Source organism: Zonotrichia albicollis, chromosome 1 (genome assembly GCF_047830755.1).
Source record: "Zonotrichia albicollis isolate bZonAlb1 chromosome 1, bZonAlb1.hap1, whole genome shotgun sequence".
Taxonomy (NCBI): domain Eukaryota; kingdom Metazoa; phylum Chordata; class Aves; order Passeriformes; family Passerellidae; genus Zonotrichia; species Zonotrichia albicollis.
The window spans coordinates 28,703,675-28,717,605 of NC_133819.1; the positions used below are offsets into that span (position 1 = coordinate 28,703,675).

A 13,931-nucleotide genomic window follows, 5' to 3' on the forward strand; every position below is an offset into this window, starting at 1 on the left:
GCACATTATTTTAAATTCTCATTTTGTCTGTAAGTATCCTGTGTCTTTTTAGTTAATGTTCAATGTATAATGGAAAGATGACCCCTTGTGCAGAGAGAAAAGCTATTTAATGAAGGGGAATAATTCAAAAAATATATATATTCTTTAACCTTTATTCAGGAAAGTACGTACAATTTTAGGGAATTGAGTTTTAAAGGTTATAAAACCTTGGGACCTAGAAATAATAAGATTATTTTTTTTTTATTTTAATCCTGCAGCAGCTCTCACTCCCTCCAACAGTCTTTCATTTTTCCACCTGACCTAGCCACACTCCCTATTGATTTCTAATGTTATACTTCACCTCTTGACCTTGTCTACTGTATTAAGACTTCACTAATCATCAAACTGAACTTTGTTCCAGTGTGCAGGGCTACACTACAAATAGACATGATAAAAATAATATTTTGGAATATAGGGTCGAAAGGATGTGCACTGCTTTGCCTTGTTGGATTCAGGCACTCTGCGCCCTTGCTCCCTGCATTTCAGCCAAACTGGTGACATTTCAAGGATAAAGGCAACAATTAGTTTCTTACTTCTATTTCTACAGATTCATGCAGCTTCTTACAGGTGGCTGAGAAAGTTTCCGAAGTGCCAAATTCAAAATACCAAAATTTGTTCTTCATTCTGAAACAAGAAAAAAAAAAGAAAAGAAAAAAAGAAAGATCTTATTCACTATCAATATGTGACAAAAGTGATCATCCTGTCTTCCACTATAAGTAATGGCAAAGGCTTGGGAACATGTGACATCCCATTTGAAATAGATGAGCTCATAATTTTCAAAGCTTAAATGTTGGTGTCAAGTTGTATGATATCCCCTAAAGGGATAACAGGAATATGTTGAACTGACAGGTTCAAATGTACCTTTGACTTTTCTTTTTCAGTGACTATCAGAATATTTTTTGTCACTTAACCAGTGACATGCCTCAGAAAAATGTATCGATTTTATCTCATGTCTTACACCTACTATATGATTTCTGATTCCCAGTTAACATCTTTATCCTGCAGAGCAGTAGAATGTGCAAGCAGGGCAATCCCATCATGAACAAGAGCCAGGAAAAAACGTAGCTTGCCTTAAGCTAGTTAAAAGGCAAATGCCTATTGTAGATGATGACAGATGAAATAGTAGAAGGAAATAAAAATTCCAGATGTAACAATCTTTAGATATTTTGCAGAAGGAGAGCTGTATTACCAGGTAATTCACTCATAGACACATTTTAAATGGGCAATGAGACCTGCATCTTGAAGTTCATTAACAGGTTTCAGATGAAAATAAAACTGGATTAAATGCCAGTAAATTCCTTAGTTTATCATGACAGCAGGCACAATTCACACTTTTTTCTTTTTAAATACATAAAGACTGAACTTCTGTTTTACCAGATTTATTGCATACTGTTAAATACAATGAGGACGCCAACAGCACCATTTCAAACAAGTATGTGTACTTTTTGTGAACTCCCATGAGTAATTATTATTCTGTAACAAAAAAAAAAAAGAAGCTAAAAAACCACAACAAAAGATACTGAATGAGAATTCATTATTCCCACTTAAGAATCAGATATGAACACAGTTTCTCCACTTGAGTAAACTGTTCTCTGACACAGGCACAGCACATTGTGCTTCTAACTTGAAAACAAGAGTGTGCATGAGCTAGAAGTACAGAAGAATGAAACCAAAATGTAGATGACTGTAAAACATGTCAAAAGTACAAATACTGCTTTTAATTACTTCAAATTACATATAAGAGAGTACTTAATTGTTGTTAAAATCTACTTAATGACTCTTAAAATCACAGAGTAAGAAGAGGTTTTGCAGTACTGGCCATTTCCAGAAACCTGTTTTGTATAAGAGCCAAGAAATCCTGGTGCAGCATCAGAAGGCTGTAAAGATGTCCAACCTGGCAGCCTGCACAGAGTTGGGAAGAGAAGAGTAATAAGGAAATTACACAATTCCGATGGAAAAATTTACAGGAATTTCCAAAGGTTTTTCACAGAAAATCTGAAAATATTTGGAAACTATTTTTGAGAACCTTCTCTCAGATAAACGGCATCTTCTCAAAGGAGCTCCAGAAGCGCTCTGGCCTGATTCAGGTCCAGATTTCTCAAGCCTATGAATGGAAGCGATCCAACCATGTTCCTCCTATACCTGCATTTAGCTAGCACACCGCCATACTGACCTGGGATCAAGTGCCCTATTTATACCAACATACATGAAGAAATTTAGAAACCTTTTGTTTCCAAAGAAATGTGAACTATGTCTTGAATTTCCATTGGGTACCTTTGGAAAATATGGATGCCTCTATTTTCCCACTACTTTCTACATAGGGATGAACAAAAATAAAAAACAAACAAACAAAAAACCCCCAGAACCAATCAACCAAAACACAAACAACCCCCTCCCAACAAACTAAAACCCCAAACCAACCAACCAAAAAAAACCAAAAAACCCAACCAAAATCCCCAAACAAACAAAAAACTTCAAAAAAACAAGACCAACAAAACCTTGATGTAAACATTCATAAAATTACTTTGTAATGTCTTTTGATCCTATTATTAAGATAAAAAGCCTATTTGTCTTCTCTTTATAACCTTTCATTTTCCTATTCAGTTATTTTTACCCCAAATGAAGAATCTTTTCTTCTTCTTTATTTAAAAGACTGCTTTAAATTGACTCACTTATTAGCACTCTATATTAAAACTCTTTGACTTACACAAAGTTAAAACAGACATATATTTTTGAGTCATTCAGAATATACTGGGCAAATTCAGGTATTTTGAGCTCAGCCACACAAAACCCAGCATTGTCAATGCACTCAAGGATTACTAGAAAATTTAGATCTATAAATCTAAATTTTATAGAATCTTATAACTGAAGATTAAGTACATATTTCAGGTGAGGTTATGATTTCTGGTAATTTAAATATAACCTATAAGAGTATATCAGGCCAAAAAATGTATTGTGATCCTGTTCTCCATTCTCTAGTTGACTGACTGTTTTTAAGCATAGAGAGATAACTTACTTGACAGCTTTTCAAATGCAAAGATAGATGTAGATACAAATAATTTTGTGCTTCATTTTCAAATAATGTACCAATTTCCTTTACAAGCCATGAAACAGATTAAATTTTGTGGTTTTATTCAAATGCACTGTATCTTTTATTGAACAGAGGATTGTATTACTTTTCATAGAGATACAAAATGGAGTTAAACAAAGAACTCCAGAGAAATTATACAACCTCTAGTTCCTATCTTCCACTTGCATTCCTCTTTCAAAGAGGTAAAGCTCATCTGCTTATCAATATAACAGCGAAAAGAAGATTAATGAACTATTCTCATGGCCACTCTAATTTCTTCCACAATTTAAGTAAATTTTAGATTGCTAAACAAATACATATTTAATTACAATTTTGCCACATTAAAACTGTATGGAACTGAATCACAGGCTGCTGTCATGTATATTTGCTCTCTCCCAGAGGAAATGATTTAGACTTTTCTCAGCTTTTAAAAGGAGATGACCAAAAATAAGTTTGAAGTCTGCTCCTTCTTTCCAACGTTGGTTTTGTTGGAATAGGAAAGGGAACAGATTATTCTACAAGAAAGAATTTCGTTTTTGGGGTTTTTTTCACATGCTTTGATCTAAACTTTGAAAGATTTTACAATATAAATAAAACATAACCATGATTAAAGCCTGACCTATCTTGCTATTGTATTACAGTATGTCAAAATATACAGCCTACAGTTGTAGGAATGACAAGATAAAACTGTACTTCAAGAACCTAAACACCTTCTATGCTGCCAGTGTTCCACATTTTCAAGTATTGGTCAATGTTCTGGTAAGTGGAATGATCATTAACAGTGATGAAATAAATTTGCACAACAGCTGTGGGAGACTGAAATGTTAATAGTTAATGACTCATGCAATTGTTCATTTGCAAAGGCAGCAGGTGCTTTGCTGGGGCCAGGTTGGCATCCCCCAACCAAAGGGCAGGAGGAGAGGGTTTGGGTGTGTGGTGGTGAAACCTAAGAACAGCCCAGGTGCAGAGGGGGTGAGCACTAGAGGAGGACCACAACAAACCAGCCTGTTTAGCAACAGGCTGGGGTCTGAGCCAAGTAAGGGAAGAGGCTGGTAAGATCTCGCTACATGGGATAATGCTTTTTGTCGTGCCCATGTCCTCAGTTACATAACTTGCTCAGGCATAAAACACTGGTTATGGAGAAGTACCAGGACAGGCTTGAAGGTATTTCTCCCTTCTGATGGGGAGTAACTGGCTAAACCAAGTGGATGTGAAAAGGAGGTGTAATGTCTTAGAAGATATCATAAACCATCAAATATCCCCAAAGTGCCCCCAGCCTCCTTTTTTGGGCCTTCCACCAGAGGACTGAACATGATCCACAGTGTTTCCATAGACAAACTCCCACCCCAGGGGAGGTACCTTGGGTTCCTACCTGAAACTGAACATAAATCAACTCGCTGAACTATATGTTTCAGGGGCTTCCTCACCCCTGGCAGATCAAGATTGTGGACATCACTTCAATAAAACAACAATCAAATCTCATCACTGGATTCATGGGTGGTAGCATCCATGTATACATAAACACTGGTCATTCCATGTCATTTCACTCTGATCTAACCAAGGGATCTGTTAACAAGAACCTCAGTTACTCTCACCTTCAGGGGTAGGCCCTCACAACATTATAAAAGGGCTAATACTGCCATTCCTTACAGTATTTTTATGCTGTGGATAAATATCAGACTTAGAAACTTAGATATGTTTCTTGGGAAACTTCAGACTAATATTTGGTAATCAAGGCAAAATAATCAAAATAGTCTGTGATATGGGTTTGCTCCATTATCAGTTAATCAGAAACCCCCCTACTGCTAAAACTATTTTATATAACCTTTCTGATTAAGCAATTACAAGGCATGTCATTGAAAAATTGTCCTGTATCTAAATATGGAAATAGTAAATACTTTATTCAACACCTGAAGAGCATCTATGCTTCACTGCAGTATGAACACTCTGTCAGAACATGTGGAACAATAGACTAGTTATGGGCTGCTAATAAAAGGTCACAATAAAAGGAGCACCTTTAACTTCAGTAACAAATTCTTATTCTGGGATTTACGGTCTTCACTTGAGGCAAGAGCTTATGGCTACATTTGCAAGTTTGCTACACTTTCTACCATATCCTATGTACACTTCTTATATCTACTGTTTATATTTTTTTTATTTATTTGCACTATATGCAGTGTCAAGCTTCAATGACTTCAGCTAAAATTTCTGCATCAGAAAAATTTCTGTTATTTTTGTATTGTTTTGTAAAATGACAGCTGAAATACTAAGACCATTTTTTAAAACAACTGAATTAAAAACATGTACAATTGCTTATATTAAGAGTGTTTGATAACAACCACTTTGAACTGTTTTAACAGAGCTACACTTTCTGAGCAGAGATTTAAAACTTAGCATGAGAATGGCCTTGCATCAAAAATATCCCTCTAGCCATCTGCATGAAAATAAATACAGAATTTAATAATATTATGACCACTTGGAAATAGACTCTGGGAAGGCTTATTTTGCCATATTCTTTGGCAGAGAAACAACTAATTTTTGTCTCCAGTTCTGTCAACTTTTATCTTTTAATCCATACTAAAGATTTTTTTTACCCAGGAAAGTACTAGAATTCTTCAGTCTTCCAAGGTAAATTCCTTGAAAAGTCCACTGCCAAGAAGTAACCTCTAATACAAATCCGTGTAAGAATGTCTGCTCATGGACAAGCAAAACTTTAATTCCTCCAGAAAGTATATTGTTCCTCAAAATATAATCTCTTAGCTCTGCTTTCTGAAAATACCTTTTTAAAGACTATTCCACCTTTGTTGCAAAAGTACTGTTTCTTTGTCAGTGAGTGTCAAGAGTTGATCTCAATCTGTATCATAAACTCATAGAATTTTCAGAATAAAGCTCCCATTCTAAGAGCAGCATTCATGAACAACAATGTACAGAATGTAATGAATTTAAAAAAGAAAATTCTATGGCAGGGAAAAAAAAGTAGCAAGGAAACCATAAAGAGTAGATGCTTATCATCTCATCCACCACAAGTCTCGAAGGTGCTCAGAGACACAGACTCATGCTATGTATTTAAAAGGAACAGGTCTCTTTACCTTCCTTTTCTCCCTTGTTCACTCTTTTGTTCCAAGCAAATGTGGAATAATGTGTAGAACCACCTCTGCAGGGAACCAAAAATACCAGAAAAGTGTGCTGAAATGGAGGTATATTTCCACAGAGGAGAAACTGTGAGCAGTACAAAGGGAAAAAAAGAAGAGGAATGAGGAAAAGATAGGAACTTAATTTTGAAATGCACTGAAGTTCTGCAGCACTGAAAATGGTATGATGATAAAGTACAGAAAAGAAAAATAAAATAATCCTAAAGGAGACCTACATAAAAACACGTATTTCTTAAGGTTGACAATACAGTAATAAGGTCTAAAAATGAAACTAGGAGTATAGGAAACGTCATGATGGGCAGAAAAGCTGAACATCTCTTCCAATATTTTGTTACTGACATTGGTTATTATCACCAGACATGACAGAGGATAGTATAAAATTCCATGTAGTATACAGCTAGGAATAATCTAGCTCTATTATTATTGATAATTCTATCAAATTTAAAACCACTACATTCAGATTAGACACAAAGAAGAATTCTTTTACCATGAGGGTGGTGAGACATTAGAACAGGATGCACAGAGAAGCTGTGGATCCCCCATTCCTGGCAGTGTTCAAGGCCTGGTTGGATGGGGCTTTGAGCAACTGATCTAGCAGAAGGTGTCCCTTCCCATAGCAGTGGGGTCAGAACAAGATGATATTAAAAGGTCCCTTCCAACCGAAAGCATTCTATGATTTTCATTCAATTTGTGGATACTTACACCATAAAGCAAAATGAAAGCGATTCCCAATGCATGGGGGAGAAAAAAAGTCTCTTTGGGAAAAACAAGCTCCCTAAGGTGTGTCTGAAGTTGCTGATATTGGTTTAATGAGTCCCACCTGCAAGACATACATTCAAGAGCAAGTGACAGAGGCACTCTTCTCTGGGCTGGCTGAATGGCAGGGCCCAGACACTGATGGTGAATGGTGCCACATTCAGCCAACATCCCATCATCAGTGATGTTCCCCCAGGGATCAGTGTTGGGCGCAGTTCCTCCTATTACCTTTATGGATTTGGATGAGAGGCTTGAGAGTACCATTAGCAAACCTGCAGACAACACCAAGTTGGGCTGCTGTTCTGATCTGCTGGAGTGCAGGAAGGCTCTACAGAGGGACCTGGACAAACTGGACTGATGGGCCAAGACCAATAGCATGAGGCTCAACAAGACCAAGAGCCAGGTCCTGCACTTTGGCCATGACAACCCCATGCAGTGCAACAGCCTGGGGGCAGAACTGCCAGAAAATGGCCTAACAGAAAAGACCTGGGGCTCTTCTGGTCAACAGCTGCTGAACAAGTGTGGCTGAATGCCGCTGCAGAATGCAGTGTGCCCAGTGGCCAAGAAGGCCAAAGGCATCCTGCCTGTATCAGGAACAATGTGGGCAACAGGAGCAGGGATGAAATTCTTGCCCTGTACTCAGTACTCGTGAGGCCACACCTCAAATGCTGTGTCCAGCTCTGGGCCCCTCAATTCAGGAAGGACATTGGGGAGCAAGTCCAGGGAAAAGCAACAAAGCTGTGAAGGGTCTGGAACACAAGTTTTGAGAGGAGTGGCTGAGAGAGCTGGGGTTGCTTAGCCCGGAGGAAAGGAGGCTCAGGGGAGACCTCATTGCTGTCTACACTGCCCGAAAGGAGGGTGTAGCTGGGGGGTGGGGGGGAAGGGGGTGTCAGTGTCTTTTCCCAGGCAACAAGTCACAGGACAAGAGAACCTCTGTCAAGCTGTTGGACATTAGGGAGAATTTCTTCACAGAATGGGTGATTAGATATTGGAATGGGCTGCCCAGGGAAGTGATGCTCACCATCCCTGGAGGTGTTTTAAGGAATGACTGGACATGGCATTTAGTACCATGTCCTAGTTTGGCCATTGGTTGCACAGGATAATCTGATTATCTCAGAGATATTTTACAAACTAATTCATTCTGTGAAGTAAAAATTTACAGCATATTACATGTCATAGAGATTGCACTTTGTATTTCTGGTGATAGAAACATCTGTATACGTATTACCTAATTAAATACTCAATAGTATATAAAATAAATAAAATTTCAGTTGCTAAAAAATATTCAATGTTTTCTAAAATTTAATATAAGGAATATTTTTACCAGGTCTCTCACAGTAGTTTTCAACAGACAACATATTTTCCATCTTTTCTTACAGTTCATAAATCTATTATCTAGGTAATTTTATACTTAGGTAAAAATGATTTCATTGCAGCACATAATATATATTAATAAGAATGTATGACTTTTTCTAATGTTCTTTTCTTTCTACTTCTGTCTTAACAATCATATAATTCCTGTTCTTCTTTATAATGAATCATACGCAAAGGTAAGGAAATAGCCAGTGGAGATGCACATCCATAAGAGATTTATGTGTGACTGGCATGATTTTAATAGAGACATCTTTGTCAATTTTTTCCTTTTTCCATTACCAACTGTACTTCTGGCAAATCTAAGTGCTAATCTCCTATGGCACAGAGCATAAGCAGAGGCCATATAGATAACTGCAGAAAAGCTAAAATCCTCATAGACCAGTTCTAGATTTACACAATAAATAACATTTTCTCATATCATAAAATGATACCACCCATGGTTGAAAAGCTACCCCGTAAGTACTTATACCACTAAGTAATATTGTGAGATCATTTTCCCCGATTTTTATCAGTTCTACTGCTGCAAAGCTGAATTTGACTCCATTTTCTGTTATGCTTTATAATAGTTTTACACTGTAGCTTACAGTTGTCCATGCAGCTTGGCTGCAACCTCCACTGCCCACCTGCCTTTCCTCCTTTTTCCAGTTCTTTGACCAATTTTCTTAAAACTCTCTGCAGCTCCTTCCAGCTGCAATTTTCATCCTTTGCCCTCATCTATTCAGTTCTAGTCCTGTCTTCAACTCTGCTTTCACATCTGGCCAAGAAAGCATTCCTGGACACCTTGCTCTGACCATTTTCAGTAGTAAACATAAGTCATGAAAAGTTGCAAAAGGGCCTTGCAGTACTTAGTGACTGGGGTATAAAAATGTAGATGACATTTAATGTGGACAAATTTCAAGTGATGCATAGAGAAAAATAACAAAATAACTGTAATTTTACAAACAGGAATTAATTCTCAGTGACAAAGTCTAGGTTTACAAATAGCTGAACTAAACTTTCATCTCCACAGGGGGATTAACGGTGAGGGAGAAAGAAAACCACTTCTTATTTTGGGCTCCAACTATCCATTTGAAATATTTGTACAGAGAGTTCACTTATGAATACCAGTCAATTTACACACATCAGACAGGTACTGATGTCCCCAAATATCATCTGTTTTCTGTATATTTGTAGACAAAATGTACAATGAATTCACTGGAGGCTTGTGCACTGTTTCCTGATTTTGTTGAGCTTCAGATCAGAATGCAATTTGATCAGGTTTCTGAGAGAAACAGTAGACAGTAGACAGACCAGAAGTGCTCACTCAGCTAGGGTTACCACAAAAAACCAAGAAAACAAAACAAAACAAAACAAAAAACCATAAGAGCAACACCAGGTTGATAATCATACATACAAGCCCCAATCTTATGTGCTATGAAACCTGTCCTTGTTTTATTACGATGCCTTTTTTGCATACTCCCCTTACACTTTAGACTCCAGGAGAGAACCTACTATTAACATCCATATGAAGAGATGTTTTTTCCTAAAGTACAAGTAAAAATTTCTATATTGAAATATAAAAAACACACCCTAAAAATTTTAAGATCTTTGGAGCATGTGCTAGGCGCTATAATACAGGAGGAACTTTTGAGTTGTGCCTCAGGTTGCTTTGTGGCAATATGCAACAAGATGTTAATGAGGAAAATAAAAAGCATTTTTTCCAGAGTTAGAGAAAAGTGGCTTACTCAACAGAGACTAATTATTGGATGTTAACCTACAGCAACTGTTATGAAACCTAGCTATTATAAAAAATTGTGATACCTGACTGACATAGTTTACAAGATATTTCTCCATGAAAAATGGTACTGTTTCTGGTCTGACAGTAACATCTGTTTTAAATACGGATTTCTGATGCTTGCTTTTGAATATATTGTTTTAACAAACTGATTGCTAAGCCCAAAATATAATTAAGTTTCTCAAAATATTCACCTAAAAAGTGTCTCCATTATAGCTGTGATTTAATTTGTCATTTTGCTCCCCTAAATAAACATTTCTGTTACACTTAAATCCTTCATGTCCATTCACCATAATGAAGATTTCTGCTCTTAACATTTTACGTATTTTTATGCTTATATTTTTCTTCAGTTTCTTTCCCAAATTCCCCAGTCTTGGGAGCAGATGCTGAGGCACCAATGACTCATTAATCTCAAGAGGTTTTTTATCATGAACAAAAATAAAGTCTATGAACAGTTCCACATTTACCAGCCTTGGTCATACTAGAGAACCAACCAAGCTCATTGAACAAAAGCAAAGAAAAAGCAAAAAAAATACAAAAAAAGCCCTCTCTGTATATTATACTATACAATATACAGAGCAAGGACACAGACCTCCACATTTTATCTTTTTATTACATCAGAGGAAAAAAACAATATTTCTTTCCCTCACCCACTCATATGGGTATGTCAAAACAGACTAGGTACACCAGTAGTACATGTAAGATATTTCAGAGGTTCAGGGACAGGTTTGAAGGAAGAACTCCTCATTGGCTGCTTCACATGCAAAACTGCAACTTTGTTTTAGAAAGCTAGCAAACTAACAATCATACAAACCAGTGCTGTTTCCCTGTAAAGCGGGGGATGGTGTGCAATTAAACAACCTTTTTCTCCAGTCCATACTTTAACTCACTGAGAAGCTGGAGTATCTCAATACTTTATATTTGATTCCTGCCAAAAAAATTCCTTCCATTACCATAAAGTACTTGAAGCACCATGCTTTATATAATTCCCAAGTAGGACACCAAGAGAAGACTAGGTGAAAAGAAAAAGAAGTAAACCATCAAATGCTGTAAGGCAAATAATGAGCATCTCTTCTGTGACCATACACAGTAGAAAATCAGACTGTGTAGAAGATCTTTGACTAAATCTTTCTCCTTATTATTCCTCCAGAATTATTTAAACCTTACTGGTTTAAACCTTTATAGGTCAGACTCTGCCTGGGATTCAGAGGAGTTCAAAATTTATTTTTCTACTGAGGAGCTCGTTTATGAGTTTAGGAAGCCTTACCCATTTCAAGTATCATCTCCAGATTCCCACTCTATGAGAACTCCACCTCTAAGGAGGAGGTGGCTTGCGTGGGATTTAGTTCAACACCACCCTTCAGTATGTCAATGCATTTGTCTGCCTGTGAAGCAGGAAGACACTGTATTTCGCTCCAAGACAAAAGACATCTACTCAATGAAACTGAAGGTGTGATTTACCAGGCCTAAGTAAGCAGAGTTTCTCTCCAGGCTTCAATGAGAGAAATAACTGCTCCTCCACTGACTACAGTGAGAGCACTGACATCTAGTTTATATGTAGGTAGACACTTTTGACTTCTAGATTACGCTCTCTAATCTGAAACTGAAAACCTATCTTATTTCAAAACACTTAATCTAGATAGAAGACAGTCCTCCCAAGCCCTTCAACATAAAGGAAGTCTCATTATTTCTCACTTGCTAAAAGAGAATTTACCCAACATCTCCTTGCAAGTATTTAAATTCATCTAAGACTCCTATAGCTATGGATTTTCCTAACCAACCACAGAGGAATCCAAGATCTGAACCCAACCCACCTGTGTTCCCTGTAGCACATTCAATTAAAAAGCTAACACAAGCTATCCCTTCTCTCTAGTCTTACCTTCAAGGAATTTTAAAATAGGCATAGAACCTGTCTTTCTTTTGGGGAAAATGCATGGACACTCTGCTACCTGCTTTGCTGGATCTCAGGAGTAGGAGGCAACAGGCAGGTGAAACACGTGGGACAAGCTTCATTCTCTTTGTGGAAAAAAAATACATAGTTGTTAAATAACAGTACATTACTTTCTATTTTGTAGAGTAGGATGGGATGAGTTTTGCTTTTAAAAGGCCACTGATTTTTTAAAAACCTGAAAATATTATGATTAATGCTATATTTGTGAGTCTGTATTTTTAGGCAACTTTTTTCCCCTGAAGATTGAACGCAGTCATCAGCTGTGGTTAAAAATGCTGTTCTGTAAATGTGCAGAGACTTCAGAATGCATTTTTAGTGTGACAGAAGGTCTTTACTTAGTAGAAATCAGGACTTAGCATTGAAAATGCACATGGTTGCTGTATAAATAATAAATTCTACTACTATAATTACTTACCATCTTATCCTTCACAATAAAAATTTAGAAAACTTTCTACATTGAACAGTACCTTAAAGGACAAGGCAGGATGCCAGGCAGAGAGTAAAGCTAGAAGGGTATAGTGGTTTTGTCCTCTGCACAAAGCAGTGTAACCAAGGATTGTTCCTCCAAAATTGGATAATTTGGATTATCAGCAAATATCATCTATATACCCAGCATGTAATAATTTCATTTGTTAAATGTTCATAGTAAGACCACTTATTTTTTACCCCTGTTCTCCATTAAAATTCAAAATACATGTAAACAAGCAGAAATCAATTAATTTTTCCAAAGCATATTTAAAATAAATCTGTAAGACATTTCCTTGTATGCCTTTCATGAAATGTCCTTGTGATTATATACATTTATTATATACTTTTAATATAATACACTCATATACTTTGAAGAAGTCTATACAGACCCTTTTGACAGGAATAGACACAAAGATCACTTTAAAAATCTGTTTATCTAATTTTTTATAGTCATATGCTACAAAAATAATAAATTTAGCACCAAGGTCTACTAGGATTCTTTTCTGCACTCAGAGAACTGGTGAGGAATCAACCTTTATGGGTGATAATTCTAAGCTCTCAAGCCTAGCAATTAGACCTGTGCTTCTGCCGAAATTATATTTGTCTAGTTCAGTGCCTTTGATTTTACTTTTTACACTACAGTTCCATATTGCATTTCTAATCATTACTGCACCCCAGCTTTTTAAAATCTCTCACAGCTCCATGCTACCAGCTGTTGTTTTCTTTCCTAATGCACTTCACTTGGAAAGAAGAAAAAAAAAATCTAAACCCAACAAAAACCTCCCAGATTTAGATTTCTTTGAACCTCATCCTTACTCACTGCTTCTCATCTTCTGAAATAAATGGAAGCAATAATTTTGTGCTTTAAATTCAGTAATACTTTAGGACTTAAACTTGTAAAGGAAATTGAATACAGGGAATGACAATACTGTCATTTGGGGGCATTGATCTGATTTCTTCAAGTTTGGACTCTATTTCAGTATAAAATTTTATAATTTTAGGGGAGATAATACTTTTCTAGCTCACTAGCTAAGTCAGATCAACTGACTCTTAAATGAAAGTTAAAATATATCTAATCTATAATTCGTTCTAGTTCAATTGTTCTGTAGATTTCATTTAAAAAATTACCAACAAAAACCAACTGCCAATGACAAAATAAACAGAAAAGCTTATATTAAATGGGCATATTTTTAAAATTGTTTCATGTTATTTGACATACAGAAAAGATCAGCTGCACAGCTTCTGCTAATATACATGCACAGCTTTTTTTGAACCATGAATACTCACTAACTAATTTCATATTATCAGCACATAAAATGCTGTAAAAATCACAGTTTGCTGTAGTTA

General features: G+C 36.5%; 1 protein-coding gene across 8 annotated transcripts in view; it reads right to left on the reverse strand.

The window, feature by feature from the left end:
- Positions 1-13,931, reverse strand: part of DGKB (diacylglycerol kinase beta) — a 389,837-nt gene that overhangs the window by 79,133 nt on the left and 296,773 nt on the right. For all 8 annotated transcript variants that reach the window (XM_074536770.1, XM_026798569.2, XM_005480832.4 and 5 more), the window contains one exon: positions 573-663. In XM_074536770.1, the coding sequence (XP_074392871.1) occupies positions 573-663 (91 nt within the window). The remainder of the gene's footprint in view (positions 1-572; positions 664-13,931) is intronic.